This window comes from Strongylocentrotus purpuratus, unplaced genomic scaffold, assembly GCF_000002235.5.
Source record: "Strongylocentrotus purpuratus isolate Spur 01 unplaced genomic scaffold, Spur_5.0 spur5_scaffold_7, whole genome shotgun sequence".
In the NCBI taxonomy this organism is placed as follows: Eukaryota; Metazoa; Echinodermata; class Echinoidea; order Camarodonta; family Strongylocentrotidae; genus Strongylocentrotus; species Strongylocentrotus purpuratus.
The window spans coordinates 23739324-23753694 of NW_022145613.1; the positions used below are offsets into that span (position 1 = coordinate 23739324).

General features: G+C 38.2%; 1 protein-coding gene across 1 annotated transcript; it reads left to right on the forward strand.

Annotated features, from left to right (window-relative positions):
• Positions 1 to 377: 377 nt before the first annotated feature.
• Positions 378 to 14074, forward strand: LOC575915 (GPI transamidase component PIG-S). The gene is given in 16 exon segments (XM_030974478.1): positions 378 to 572; positions 1348 to 1487; positions 2557 to 2651; positions 3018 to 3118; positions 3539 to 3679; positions 3972 to 4093; positions 4947 to 5067; positions 5580 to 5739; positions 5927 to 5967; positions 7084 to 7173; positions 7946 to 8127; positions 10887 to 10937; positions 11720 to 11804; positions 11807 to 11847; positions 12449 to 12609; positions 13657 to 14074. Coding segments are annotated over 16 exon segments (1749 nt in total). The 5' UTR covers positions 378 to 529; the 3' UTR covers positions 13832 to 14074.
• The last annotated feature ends 297 nt before the right edge of the window (positions 14075 to 14371 follow it).

Genomic DNA, 14371 nt, shown 5'->3' on the forward strand with positions numbered 1-14371 from the left:
TGGCGAGGTTACCCGGGGGGGGGGGGGGGAGGGCTCGATGTAATTACTTGCAAGGACAATCACACCCCGACCAATTACCAGCGGGACCCCCCGAGGACAACCATCCCCCAAGGACAATTACCCCACCCCACCTGAATTTTAGTCTGCTTTTATTTTTTTCAGGTTGGACTTCGTCTTTAAAATGAACAGGGGTGGGGGTCGTATTTGTCCTGGGGGGTAATTGTCGTCAGGGGGGGGGGGCGTGATTGTCCTCGGGGGGGGGGGGGGTGATTGTCCTTTAGGTTGTTTTTTCGGGGGGGGGGTCGACATGGAGCAGGTGGTAATGTTCTGATACGACCATAGAGATATATATTAGTAGCTCTATATGGATACGACTTACTACTAATGCTAGCAGTTCTTCTCCGCCGACTTGTAGGAGACTAATTTTGGCGTCTCAGCTGAAATCCGCCGAACAAATCGGAATTTTTAGGATTTCGTAGTGATTTGTGGAATGAGGACTTGAAATTTAGTCTTGATTTATCCGATCTACATGATTATGGCCAAGAAAGATACCGAATGTGATGTTTGTTCAGGTAAACTATGATTAAGGGCTGCATGTATGTATGTGATTCTTGACCTCAGGCCCGTATGTTAAGATTTGTGTTGGTGTATATTTCACTATTTAATATTTGAGGAGAATGCATGTGAGTTGGTCTATATTACTAGTGTCTATTATTAATGAGGTCATTTTTAACACACACAAGTAGAGGAGTATGAGTAGTAGAATAAGAAGAAGAGGAGAAGAAGAAGAGAAGAAGAAGAAGAAGAAGAAGAAGAAGAAGAAGAAGAGGAAGAAGAAGAAGAAGAAGAAGAAGAAGAAGAAGAAGAAGAAGAAGAAGAAGAAGAAATGTAATGATAATTAAAAATAACAACGACAACAACACCAACAAACATGTACAATACAATAGTAATATGCCTTCTCCATCGATCCAGGGTATAGCCTCATCGGTATTAAGACTCTTCTTCTGGCTCAATTACTTCAAGTCATCTGGTCATCGGGTCAGGTCGGGTACAGACGGGTAGTCCCAACCTTTTGTGAAAACATGCCCTTTATTAATGAAACGTTGGGGCTAATGTTTGTGAAATAAAGTCCTCTCATCCACAAATAGTCTGGTCCACTTTACCTGACACCTGGCAAATCTATGAAAGGTTACGTCATCTTCCACTTCCGTTTCATGAAAGGATGTGTAACGCGCCGACCACCCGACCTGATGCGATGACCTGATGATTCAAAGTAAGCCCTTCTCCCTGACGCCAGGCCTTGCAATCATATTATTTCTCTTTCCTCTTGCCCCTTCTTTATGTCAGGTGGTCGGAGTGAAACAATTGCTGCGATAGCTGTAGGTATTATGTGTCTTCTCTTTGGAGTTCCCTTGTGGTGGAAGACAACAACTACATACAGGGCAGCTCTTCCCTACAATGATATTGAACAGATCTTTCAACAAGAGGTAACATTAATTGACTTTGCTCTATATTATGGAGAATGGGTTCAGACTAGAGAAGATTTTGGTGGGTGGGTGTTAGGAGTGGGTAATATGGACTGATTGATCAGTCTGGTTTTATATCTTTTCTTGCCTGAAGTATATTGATTTTCATCTTGATGCTGATTAGCACTATCTTCCTTCTGCTGATAATAATTTGGAAACACTTCATGAAATGATTTTAGAGAGAGAGAGAGAGAGCATAACCAATATTTGATGAATATGGATCAGAATTTAGAAATTTAATAAATGTGGGTATTCTTGTCGAATTTGGGCAAGAGATACATATACACGAGCTGTTTTGTTTGTCCAAAATGCAAGCCTGCTTGCTCTTAGTAAACACATGGTTATAGTTTTTAGTAATGATACTATGATAAGTTGGTTCATATCATCATCATCCTCATCATCATCTTCGTCATCATCACCACCACCACCATCATTATTATCTGTTATCATTCAATACTAGCTTCCTCATCAACACCTTTATCCTTGTCCTCTTCCTCATCATTATCATCATCATCATCTACCACCATCTCTCTTAAGCATCATCATTACCATCTTTATAATAATCATCGTCACCATCGTCCTCATCATCCATATCATTGTCATCATTTCATTATGAAAATCATCATTATCATCATACCTGTCATTGTCTTTATCAGGATATCATTTTCAAGATTCCTGACATTCATAGGAATTTCATTTCCATCTTTAACACCATTAGCTATCATTACTTTTAAATATACCTATTATTTCAGAATCTTTCTTACTTTTGCAAAATTGTTTTGTTGTTATCAGGTACAATAAAACAGGTAAAGTTAAAAAAAAAAAGAAGCAAGGCAATGTACATGTCATGTGATTCTATGCCTGTTGAATGAAGTATTCTGATACGATGATGTTTTGATGGTGTAACTACTTCAAATCAATGATGAGGAGAATGAAAGATGTTAATTGGAATGAATCCTATACTGGTATACATAATTTACATGCAACATGTTTGTTCAATTCTATGAAGGCTCCAACTTTAATCTTTCAGACCACATGCAGGATTCCTGTAACATTGGTATCATGCAGTCAAGAGCCGGAAAATGGCTCACCGGTAAAAACAACTAGAAAGGTTTCTACAATCAGGTAGGTTGGGTACGCTCAAAAGAATAGTGTTATTTTTTGTTTGTTAGATGTCATCAAATCATGTACTGACCCGGACAATTCACCCCTTAACAGTATTACCTCTCCCCCTCATCCCCCTCACCCCTCCATAAAATGTTACCCCAAACTAATAATGCGTTGGCAAACAGTACCAAATATTTGGATCAGTTAATTCTCTAACATACATGTAATAGAGCAAATATTGTAAAAAGAGGTTGATACATAATAGAATTTAAAGCTTTCAAGATCAAAATATTCTCTACGCTGTACATGAATGTATTTATTCTATACATTGATGAAATTGACTACTTTCTGATAATCTGATTATCAACTTTTTCATAACAATAGGGCAAGATGGGAGGTCATCACTAAGTATGCAATACTCCATGTATTTCAGGAATTGCTTGACAGCAGAGAAGAGACTTATGGAGGAATCATCCTCATTGCAGGTAAAAGGGAGAGAACAGAATTGGGGCAGGACAATCATTAACTACACTATAATTTTTAAGCCTTCTTTTTCATCATTGTCACAATAGAATTATTATGTGAGGTACCGCACTAACTCACTACTCGTGCTAATTTTCAAAATGATGTTTATCCTAGAAGGTTATATTCGTTTGTGCAGGTATTATCAAAGCTATATGATGATGATGACAATGACAATGATGATAGGTTTTAATAATCATGATGCCAATGATGATGATGAGAGATGATGATGATAACAACAATCACTGTGATGTTAATGGTGTTCAAACAAATGTTAAGCTTTACACTGAAGTTCATTTCTATGTTGTACTGAGAGGTGTGTTGCATAGATTGCTTTAAATTTGCTATATATCTTGCACCTTTTTTCCAATGTATCTTGACAGAGTTTGATGGAAAACTGTCTAGATTACGTCAGAACCCGGTGGGGGAGATTACAGTCTACATATTTGACAATTTTTCTGTTTTCTTCCCTGATGTGAAGATAGATGTTCATGTTGGACAACATAGAGCTATTTATGTTAAAGGTAAGTACACAAATTTCCAAGTCTTTTCTAAAATGGATTGCAGTCTGTTGATGTAGTGTGGGTTGCTCCGATTACATATGATTGTTAGTCGGCCAACACGTCCTCCTCCAATTTGAATGATTTGGGATTATTATAATTTCAATTTTTTGTTGTTGGTTAAAGTATTAGATGAAAGTTCCGCATATTATAATATCACAAATAATTTTTACATTACTGATGAATCATAATCATGAATCATCTAGATTTCAGTCAAACAAGTGTCTTTTATTGGTTTTTTTTGCTGATTTTGCAGGTTCAGGTCCAAAACTTGAAGCTTCTTTAGAATCTGCTGCAGCATTGATCAAGACTGTGATTGTGCCAGAAGCCAGTCTGGACAAGCATTACAAGACTGCAAGAGGTGTCGTACACACAGTGGTAAGTATGCAAGAGCAAGAAGATGATAAACATAGTTATGCAATATCTTGTGCTTTAAATAGACCAGTTCACGGTTAGCACATGTCCCAAATGACCCCGATTATCCACAGATCTTCAAACGTGAAGAGACCCCACTATGTACATTTTGAAATAATCACTCCTGCAGCGATGGAGGTGCTACATGAATATAGCCTTTGTTTCCCCTTTTCAAATACTTTCACCTGTGTATCATGGAGTGCACTTCTGTGCATAAATGAATAATGATTACATAACTTTCATGAGCTCATATCCAATATTTTCTCTCTGTGTATTTCACAATTTGGTCTGCAATGAGCTTTATCTGCTCATGCTCAGATTGCAACCGTGAACTGGCTTATTGTAGAATGGATAGAAGTGAACGTTCCTGAAAGAGCTGGCACAAAGAGACGTATATATTCTCTATTTACACCGTTTCCTTCTTTACATCTCAGAATTAAAAAAAAAAAAATTATTAAAGAATTTTCAAAGTTAATCTTTTCATCTATCTACTGCAGTTCTTCAAATTATTCAGCCGTAAATAGCGGCTATTCTACAAGCATATTAGATTCCCTTGCCAAATCATCTCTTTGTTAAATTATATACAAGTCCACTGTAAGGGGTGTAAACATTGAGAAGAAAAAAATCTTCACATGTACCTTTGTAAACGGGGAATCTCCACAGTGAGATTTATGGTGCATTGACACTGCAGTCGAATCGGTTTTGCCACCAAGAGGAACACAGCGATTGCAATCTCATGCACATTGTTTTTTTTAAGACATATTTTTCTCTCATAGATGTGACTGTATTATTATATGCTTTTCAAAAATTTATTAAGGCTGATCTAGAGAGCATGCGTTCTTTCCGTTACACTCCTGGCTACGAGCTCTCGTTCACCTTGCTCATCCCAGAACCTCACAATATTCAGGCTCACTGGAATCTGGATCACGCACAAAAAGGTACATACAGTTAAAGGTATAGACCAGTTCTGGTCATGCGATTGCATCGTGAAAGAAATGTTGTGAAATCAATCAGAAAAGGAGTGAACACTCCTTTTTTTTTTTTTTTGGGGGGGGGGGGGGTGTGGTCATAGATAAAACACAGTAAAGGGTGTCTTTAAAATCTAAAACACCCCCTGTTTGCCAGGGGGGGGGGGGGGAGGAGGGTACGCTAATGAAATGGGTATACTACCATTATGACCTTGATTTGGCTAAATAATTTAAATAATATCATTCAGATTTATCAAATTACAAATTTTATTTTCATTGATAGCTACTTCAATAATACATTTTGCAATCGGGATGCATCTCTTTGTGTCACAACATGCCCTTAATATTATTATAATTAATATTATTATTATTATCATTGTTATCATTATTATTACTGGTATTGGTAGTTGTAGTAGTAGAGGTAGTATTAACAATAATAATGTTTACCTCAAATGCAAAGAATTTCCCTCATTTAAATGCAGTTTATTTGGATCCATTGACAAGGAAGCTGGAAGAGTTTGCAGAGTTCACTGTGGCTTCCCAGGTCCTGTACTACACTAGTCTCTCAGTCAAGCCCAAGAAGAAAGATTCCTCATTCTACTTTTCTCATAGCTCACTGCCTCATATCATTACACCGGTTTGAAGCTAAGCTGGGTGAGTAATGATGTTAGAGAGAGAGGGAGATAGAGGAGGGAGAGAGAGAGAGAGAGAGAGAGAGAGAGAGAGAGAGGATGGAGAGGAAATAGGGGGGGGGGGAGGGTGATGTATGAATATATCAGTCTCTTGGTGGAATCCAAGAAGAGGATTCTTCATTCTACTTTCCTCCCAGCTCATGGTCACATATCATTACACCAGTGGAGGCTAAGCTGGGTGAGTGATGATGCTGGAGAGAGAGAGAGAAGGGAGATAGAGACAGAGAGATAGAGACAGAGAAAGGGAGAGAGAGAGAGAGAGAGAGAGAGAGAAAAGAAAGGGAGAGGAAATTGGGGGGGGGGGGGGGGGGGAGGGGGGGGGGGGAGGGTTGGGGAGGGTGATGTATGAATACTATATCAGTCTCTTGGTCGACCCAAGAAGAGAGATTCTTCATTCTACTTTGCTCCCAGCTCATTGCCACATATCATTACATTAGTTGAAGCTGGGTTGGGTGAGTGATGATGCTTAAGAGATAGTGAGAGTGAGAGAGAGAGAGAGAGAGATAGAAGGAGAGAGAGGGAGAGAAAGAGAGAGAGAGATAGAGAAAGGGAGAGAGCTAGAGAGAGAGAAAGAGGGAGAGAGGAAGGGAGAGAGAGAAAAGAGAGAGACGATGATGTGGAGGTGTCATGGTATAGTGGCTCGTTCACTTGACACTCAAATCCAAGGGTTGAGGTTTGGGCACTAGCATCCTTTGGCAAGACTTGCCAATCTACTTTTCCAATCTACAACCAGGTACTTAGCACTTACTTACTTGTTTGGGTAATAACAATTTTTAGGGCCCACAAGAAGAAAATTATTGATAGTGATGAGGCTCCCTTGGTAACAACTTAATAATATTATATTATTGTAGAGACAGAAAGCCACCCCCCCCTAAAAAAGAGAGAATTATATTTAAAATGTCAAAATATAGAGACCAGGTACAAAAAAAAATCATGTATTCCAAATTCAAGGAGAAGAGAGAGAGAGAGAGCCAAATACTGTAAGATAGACATTATTTTAAAGGAATGTTAAATTTCTTATTTGAAAAATTAAGGACTAAGAAGTCTTATGTTTCAAAATATACTTATCACTGCATTTGTGTTTCTCAGCTGTGTTCCTCTTTTTTTTCCTTCTGTATTTACAATGTGAATGGATTGAGAGACAGCTTCCAGATATTCACATTGACAATTCACACATACATTGTTTTCCTTACGTGCAGTGCATTCAGCTGTAATCTTCACTGTTCTATTTCTCTGATTGGTTAATAACTTTTGTATGTCTGCATTCCATTCTGCTGTTGATTCTTATCCTTAGGGTCACACGCCACCAACTTTCCCAATCTCAACTTTGTGGTCTACATTCCCCCATTGGATCAGTCTCCTCTGTATATTCACTCCAGTAACGGTAAGAGACTAACATTTTCTGTTTTTCGGGTTGTCTGTCTGTCCGTCCGTCCGTCTGTGTATTTTATGTGCGTAATGGTATGCCAGAATAAACTGATTGATATTTAGGTGTAAGAGCTTGAGGTCAAAGGTCACAGGGTCATAATAGGGTTTAAAAATTCCAGAAAGTATCTTGTTTTCATGATAACTTGAAAAGCAATGAAACAATTCAGAGTTTTTTCAGACAAAACATGGAGGAAGTATTCAATGATGAACTGATTAGATTTGCTAATAGTAATATGTATGAAATTTGATTTCAGATGGAAACTATTCCAAAATTTGTCTATTCACATAGTCAATAGATATACAGGTAAATGTAATTCATGAAGTTCTCAGAACTGCTCCATTGTTTGCAGGTTTTACTGTTTGTGGTGTTAACCTAAACTTCACGCTTACATTTGCCTCATTTCAACAGCCTTTCAGTACAGCTCGCTCATATAGGATGCCGTAACTGCAACATTTCTTTCTTTCCTGTTTTGATGTACAGTGTAAAATACTTCACACTTCTGTATCTTTAATATAACACAGAGTTGATAGTGAATTTGTCTACTACCTTTGTTGCACACAGTTGCCAATCATATGATACATTGCAAACAAAACCAAAAATGTTGTGATGTACTACTTCGTATCTGAACGAGCGTAATGTTACCACATGGTGTTAATAAATGCCTTCCATTGTAAATTACCGGTATTTCATTTTATTTGAACCCTCCTCTTTCCTTTTTTTTTTATAGGCAAGCCAGTAAGCACCAATGCATTTCTGAGTCCAAGATGGGGCGGAGTCTTGATCCACAACACACCGATCCCGGATGAGAATGCTACCAGGCCGGTATGGGTGGAGGTGAAGAACAGTGCAGTGATGCCGGTCTTCTTAGCTCAGTTAAGATTACTCCTTGGGATTCCGTCTCCAGACGATGTGAGTAGCAAACTTATCACTTCAGTCAGTTCACTGTACTAGTGGGCATATGTACTTACATTTTTAAATTCTTCCCATTCACGATCAGCTGTAGATTCTTGTAGGTTGTAAGTCACAAAATTATTCTTCCTTCTATCTCTTACAATGATTTCCTCCATGACAGTCACACTATCATGCACACTTTGGGGCATGACCTTTGCTTTAGCAGAAACATTGTTGTTCCTGGTTATGTTTTGTGCTGGATCTGTAGCGCTATCATCTGAGGCAGGAATACTTGACGTCGCCTGAGCATATGACTTTCCTGCATAAACAGAACCTGCAGCTTTCTGCATGCACTTCAGTTCATTCTTCACCTCACTGATCTCCTTTCTGACATCAATTATCATTTTCTCCACCAAACCAGTTTAAGGTTGTGGGATGTCTCCACTTGCACAAAGACTCGCTTCCTTGGCAGCATCAATGGCTCCATGTTTACATCGCTTACAAAACCAATGTAAATTGGGGGTATTAGACAGTACATTGAACACCTCAACACTAACATCTTGGCAGTGCAGGCATGCCCACTTCATACATGCTTCACATTCGATCATTAGATCCATAGCTTCTTACTTACAGTACTCACATGTAAATTTCTCTTAATTTGCTGTATTAAAGTATCTGGTCCTCTAGTACTCTCCTTTTATAGGGCCTTACTCTCCATACTGTCCTTTTTTGGCCTTGAGGGCCTCCTGCCACTCCTGCTCTAATTCTCATCTGTTTTCTCAAGTGAGCGTTTGGTTTTAGCTGTAGAAGTTGATGAAGAAGAAGATCGACTTTGCGTTGCTGGAGCTGCGGTCAAAGGATTTGATTGATCTGAAGATCGCATATTTCCATTTTCAAATTTTGTTTTGAACGGAATTAAGTTTGTTTAAGTCTTCTGTAAATTTTCCATGGTGGAGAAATCTTGATTTGTTGCTTTTGATCCTCCATAATGTTGAGAAAAAGAATTCAAATGGCAATCCTGAGAGGAGCATAAACAGTGGTGCAGTATCAGCAAAAACAGAGGTGAGAAGCTCACGATGTATACTAGCTCCAACGGAAATAGGAGGTGTATGACATCAAAAAGTAGGACCAGCAAAAAGCATCGGATAAACGCTAAAATCACCAAGCGCTCGAGCAGTAACAATAGAGAAAAACATGCTTCCACACACACAAATACGCTCAAGATTGTGAAAGTAGACACTTAGCAAAGAAATATCCACTACAAAACAAGCTGAAAAAGTTTTGATTCCAGTGATTTAGGGGGATTTTGAGGAGACACAACAAAATATGTCCGACATCCACGCATGCACAATATGATCTAATGCAAAAACCCATCATGAGATAAAACAAGGTGTTGGAATCTAGTGGTTTAAACACTTGACAGGATATGCAAAGGTTGCGGGTTCAATCCCTGGCATGGCCTTCATTTCCTTGAGTAGAGGCATTCATCTCTATTGCTTCTCTCTAGCCATGCAAATGGTAAACGGGTACCAGTTATGATTCAAAAGTCATAATAGTTTGCTCTGCATTGTGAGCATCTTTAAAATAGCACCTTGCTGGAATGCACCCCTGTGAGTGGAGAATGTGCATACATTATTTGTGGGCAAGTCTGAATCTGATGACGGGGCTAATAACATTTCTGTAAACACTTGGAGACATCGTAGATGTATGCAGCACTATAAATATGTCTAACCATAATATTTGTGTTATTATGATTATTATAAGTATAATATATTACTATCAGTGGCGTAGACAGGTTCGTACACCTGGGGGGGATGACTCAGGGGCGGATCTAGCTTTTTGCTAAGGGGGGGTTGACCAAAATAATGACGATGCGGAGCATCGTCCACGAGCCGCGAAGCGGCGAACCGATTTTTTTTTGGGTGTTTATTTGAACCCCGTAAGTGATGTTTTTCCTGGCATCTATTAACACAATGGAGACCATAAAAAGCAGTGCATGATAACATCTTTTTAAATCAAGTAACAGTTAAATACACAGTTATATCCAGAGTTATCATGTGTTTTGGTTAAGTTACCAGATGAGTTGAATATCTTTTCACAATATTTGCACTTGAAAGGGTTTCTCTCCAGCGTGCGTTCTTTTTTCTTTCTTTTTTTCTTTTTCTTTTTCTTTTTCTTTTCCTTTTTTTTGTTTTTTTTGTTTTTTTGGGCCGCCCAGGGGGGGGGGGGGGTTTTTAAACCCCCTGACCCCCCCCCCCCCCCCCCCCCCCGTAGATTCGCGCCTGTTTAATCTTGTGGTTATCTTGTGGTTTCCAAACCACAAGATAACCACAAAATACTTGTAAGATTTTCTTTTTTTACCGTCTGAATTGGCTTTCACCGTGTGAATGCGGCCAATAACAATAAACACAATTACAATAATGATGAGGATTATTATTATCATCATCATAATTATTATTATTATTATTATTATAATTGTTATCATTATTATTATTACTATTATTATCATCATTATGACTTATTAAGTAAGCAAATATCATTCCCCAAAACCTGGGGGGGGGGGATGATTGTACATGCCATCCCCCCCACCTTGTGAGGTGGGGGGGGGGATGCATCCCCCTCATCCCCCCGTTGTCTACGCCCCTGATTACTATTATGACCATTACTAAGAAAGAAACAAAAAGACATCAAGAATAGTTAAAAAAGAAAAATTTTCTTCACAGTTCACATTCTTTTATCTTTTATCCATTTTTACCTTATCTGTATTTATCTGACAGATTGAGTCCGTTTTGTTGGAGAAACCCAAGGAGCATTCTGTCTTGGATTGGGTAAGTAATAAAGCCAAATATAAAAAGTTCTTTTGTGTGTGTGTGTGTGTGTGTACTAAAATCATCAACACTGATTATGATTGTTTTATTTTAGATAATGTAATGAAGGAATTGATGTTTTTGTAGAATGGGCAATAGCTAGTAATATTCAGAGATAGTTCAATGAAATAGTATTGTACCTTAACCAAAAAAGATAGAAAAAGAAAGAAGAAGAATTAATGTAAAATTAAGTATATTCAATTGTATTATTCTCACCTGCCTTGCTTTGATATGCTTTGCCCGCATCATCTTTCTTCTAAAGTATATGTGTGATTTTTCCTTCTTCCTTCTTCCCCTTGTCGTTTTGTGGTTATTTGTTATGTAATATTGTCTTGTGTTTTCCAAGTCTTCGTAGGCACAATTTGAAACAATTTTGTTTTTTTCTGGGGGATCCACAAACTACAAGCACTGCTTTTTAGTGGATCCCCCCCCCCCCCATTCCTCAGAAAGTAAGAAATTCTTGTAATAATTGTTTTATGTGCAAAGTGTATTTGTATAGTTACCAAGATAAAATGAATTATTTATGAAAAAAATGTAATACCTTTGTTTATCTTTCTGTTGGAAATGAAATAAATATGAATTGAATTGAAATCAATATTTTTTTTCATGTAAAGAGGGCCGGGGCTGGGGGAATCAATTTTCACTTCCCAGTATCTCTTGTTTGGATAAGTGATATGTTGTAAGATGCGATGAACCTGGTTCAGTGAATACTTACCTTACACTTTTTGTGTGTCTGTATCCAGGAATATGACAGTCTACTGAGAAGGCACTGTGTTGAAAACCTAGCCTCTGCTTCAGCTTCCCTCTTTTCTCTCTCTCAACTTCTGGAGAAATAAGCAACATTGTTATCAACGATGACATCGCAAAACAAGTAGGTCTCCTTTGTTTCAGGTTATTTCATTCAGTTTTTTAATTTACATGTCAAATTATTTCATGATTGTAATACAAGTCAGAATACAAGGTAAATTTGTACTTTAATCATTGAGTTCAGCCATTCAATTTGTAAATCAAACATGCCAGGGTAAGATATGTTAAAGGCATCGTTTAACAATGTTAAATCTTGAGATTACGTGTTATCAGTGTCTGTGATATGGTGTAATATTCAAGCTCTAAACAAAAATTCGCTTCAAAATGATCATGAAGTGCCTCAACCGGTTTTACCATACTATTTTTCCCCAATAGACTGTTAGGAAAACAAATTTTTTAAGTTCCATTTCCAATCATAAATATCTTGAAAATTAGACAGACGATCAGCTTTTATAAGCCATGGGGTTCCTGACTGACCTAAAGGTTTAAATTATCATTGCTGCATGAGCTAAATCTAGGATTTTGTTTCAGAATCTGAGACAAAGTTACCCAATCCCTTTAAGTCCCTGACATATTTACAAATGTACACGCAAAGTCTCCTGATTCTGAGACTGCTGTTCTAACTCGTGAGTTCCAGTAAATTCCAATAATCTCATTTGTTGTAGGTATACACAGCAGTTGAGAGTATACAAAGCAGTCATCGCTTCTTGGCCGAGGGTAAACTCCACCCTGCCTTCCATGCCTCAAAGAGGGCGCTGATCGCTTCGGAAAAAGCCTTCTTTGATCCGTCTCTTCTTCAGCTTCTTTACTTTCCTGATGATCAAAAGTAAGTTCATATGTCTTTTTCCGAAGGTATTTTCCGAAGGTATTTCGAAGTTAGTCCATGCCTTGGACTAACTTCGAAATACCTTCGGAAAAAGACATAACCATGTATTATTGAAATGTATTATGGAATTATAAACATACACTGAACATTGACATAAAAATATCATTTTATTATTTAGTGTCTGATCGATATTAATGGGATAGTTGAGTTCTGTTTTCAGACCGCACTGTGGGCCGGCTGGTTGTGCATACTATAACCAACACGAAAAGCCAACATCGGCATTGGCTGAAATACTATTTTGTTTTTTTCAACAGCTTTTTCAATTATTGATTATTTTGTGGTGGTACACAAATATTATAAATCGTTATATTTATGGATATTTCAGCCGTCTCTGAACCGATTTTGATCAACAAAGATGAATTTGTCTTTAAATTGTATGTTCTTTGAAATTTGACACTCAGTTTTTCATTATCTCACAAAAAAATATTTTGTGTAGCACCCTCTGCAACAGAACTCAACTATCCCTTTAAGACTTGCTAAAATTTATTTGACATAGTAAGCCAATTAGGGAGAATTCTAAGTACTGTTCATTCAAACTTAAGGGTCTCTGGCTTTCTGTTCAATTTTGTTATTTTTAAACATTTCACATTTGCAACCTGCAAACTATAATAACATTTGGAATAATCCTTCTTTTCCCCTCTCACTCTCGTGTGTTTTTTGTTCCTGCTTTCTCCCCACCCCTCTCCCCTTCCCCGGCTCACTCCCCCTGCCCACTCCACCTGCCCACTCCAACTGTCCTGCTCTCTCTCTCATCCCCTCTCTCTCTCTCTTACTCTCACTCACTCTTCCTTACTCCTCCCTTTCTTGATTTCTCTCTCTTCCTCTCTTTCCCCCGTTCTTCCTCTCCCCACCTCTCCTCTCTTTCTTTCTTTCTTTCCTTCCCCTCTCCCCCTTTCTACCCTTCCTTGTCTCCTTTTCTCTCCCTCCGTCATATCCCCCCTTCTCTCTCTTTCTTTCTCTCTTTTTCTCCCCCTCGCTCTTTCACAGATTTGCAATTTACATCCCTCTGTTCTTGCCTGTCAGTATACCAGTGGTCCTGTCTCTCATAAAGGCCTTTAAATGGATTAAACAGCAAAGAGAAAAAGCAAGGTCGATTGAAGAAAAGACGAGGACATGTTTGCAATCTCATTTAATTCTTTGTGCAACACAACTAACAATATGAATTGTGTATATATTGTTTATAGTATTGTACATGTATGTAATAAGATCAAGATGAGTTCAATATAAGTAGTTTTGTGGACAAAATGATTGACATAAGACCTGCAAGAGATTAGGTCAAGGACAATGATACCCGACAATGATTATCTACAGAAATCATGTTATATAATAATAATAATCTTTTAAAGTCCACTCAAAATTTTATTTAACCGAAAGAATTCTTTTTGCCCAATTGATTGTGAGCCCGGCAGCCACTGAGTAGCGCCAGATCGACGTTGCTCTATCCCTTTAATGTTGAACGCCAAACAAGGTAGCAGCAACTCTCGTCTTTTAATGTATTTTGGTATGACGCGGCCGGGGTTCGACCTCCCGGTCGTGAGCCAACACACCAGTCTAGTGTTCTCACGTTCCAAGAGGTGATGCCCAAGGTTATTAGAATTACCCTACATGTTGGTGGATATTTTGAAAGTATTTGCATTGTGTTATTAGAGATGGCAAGAAGTGATGGCAGATGATGGGAACACAACATGACTTCTTTATTGTA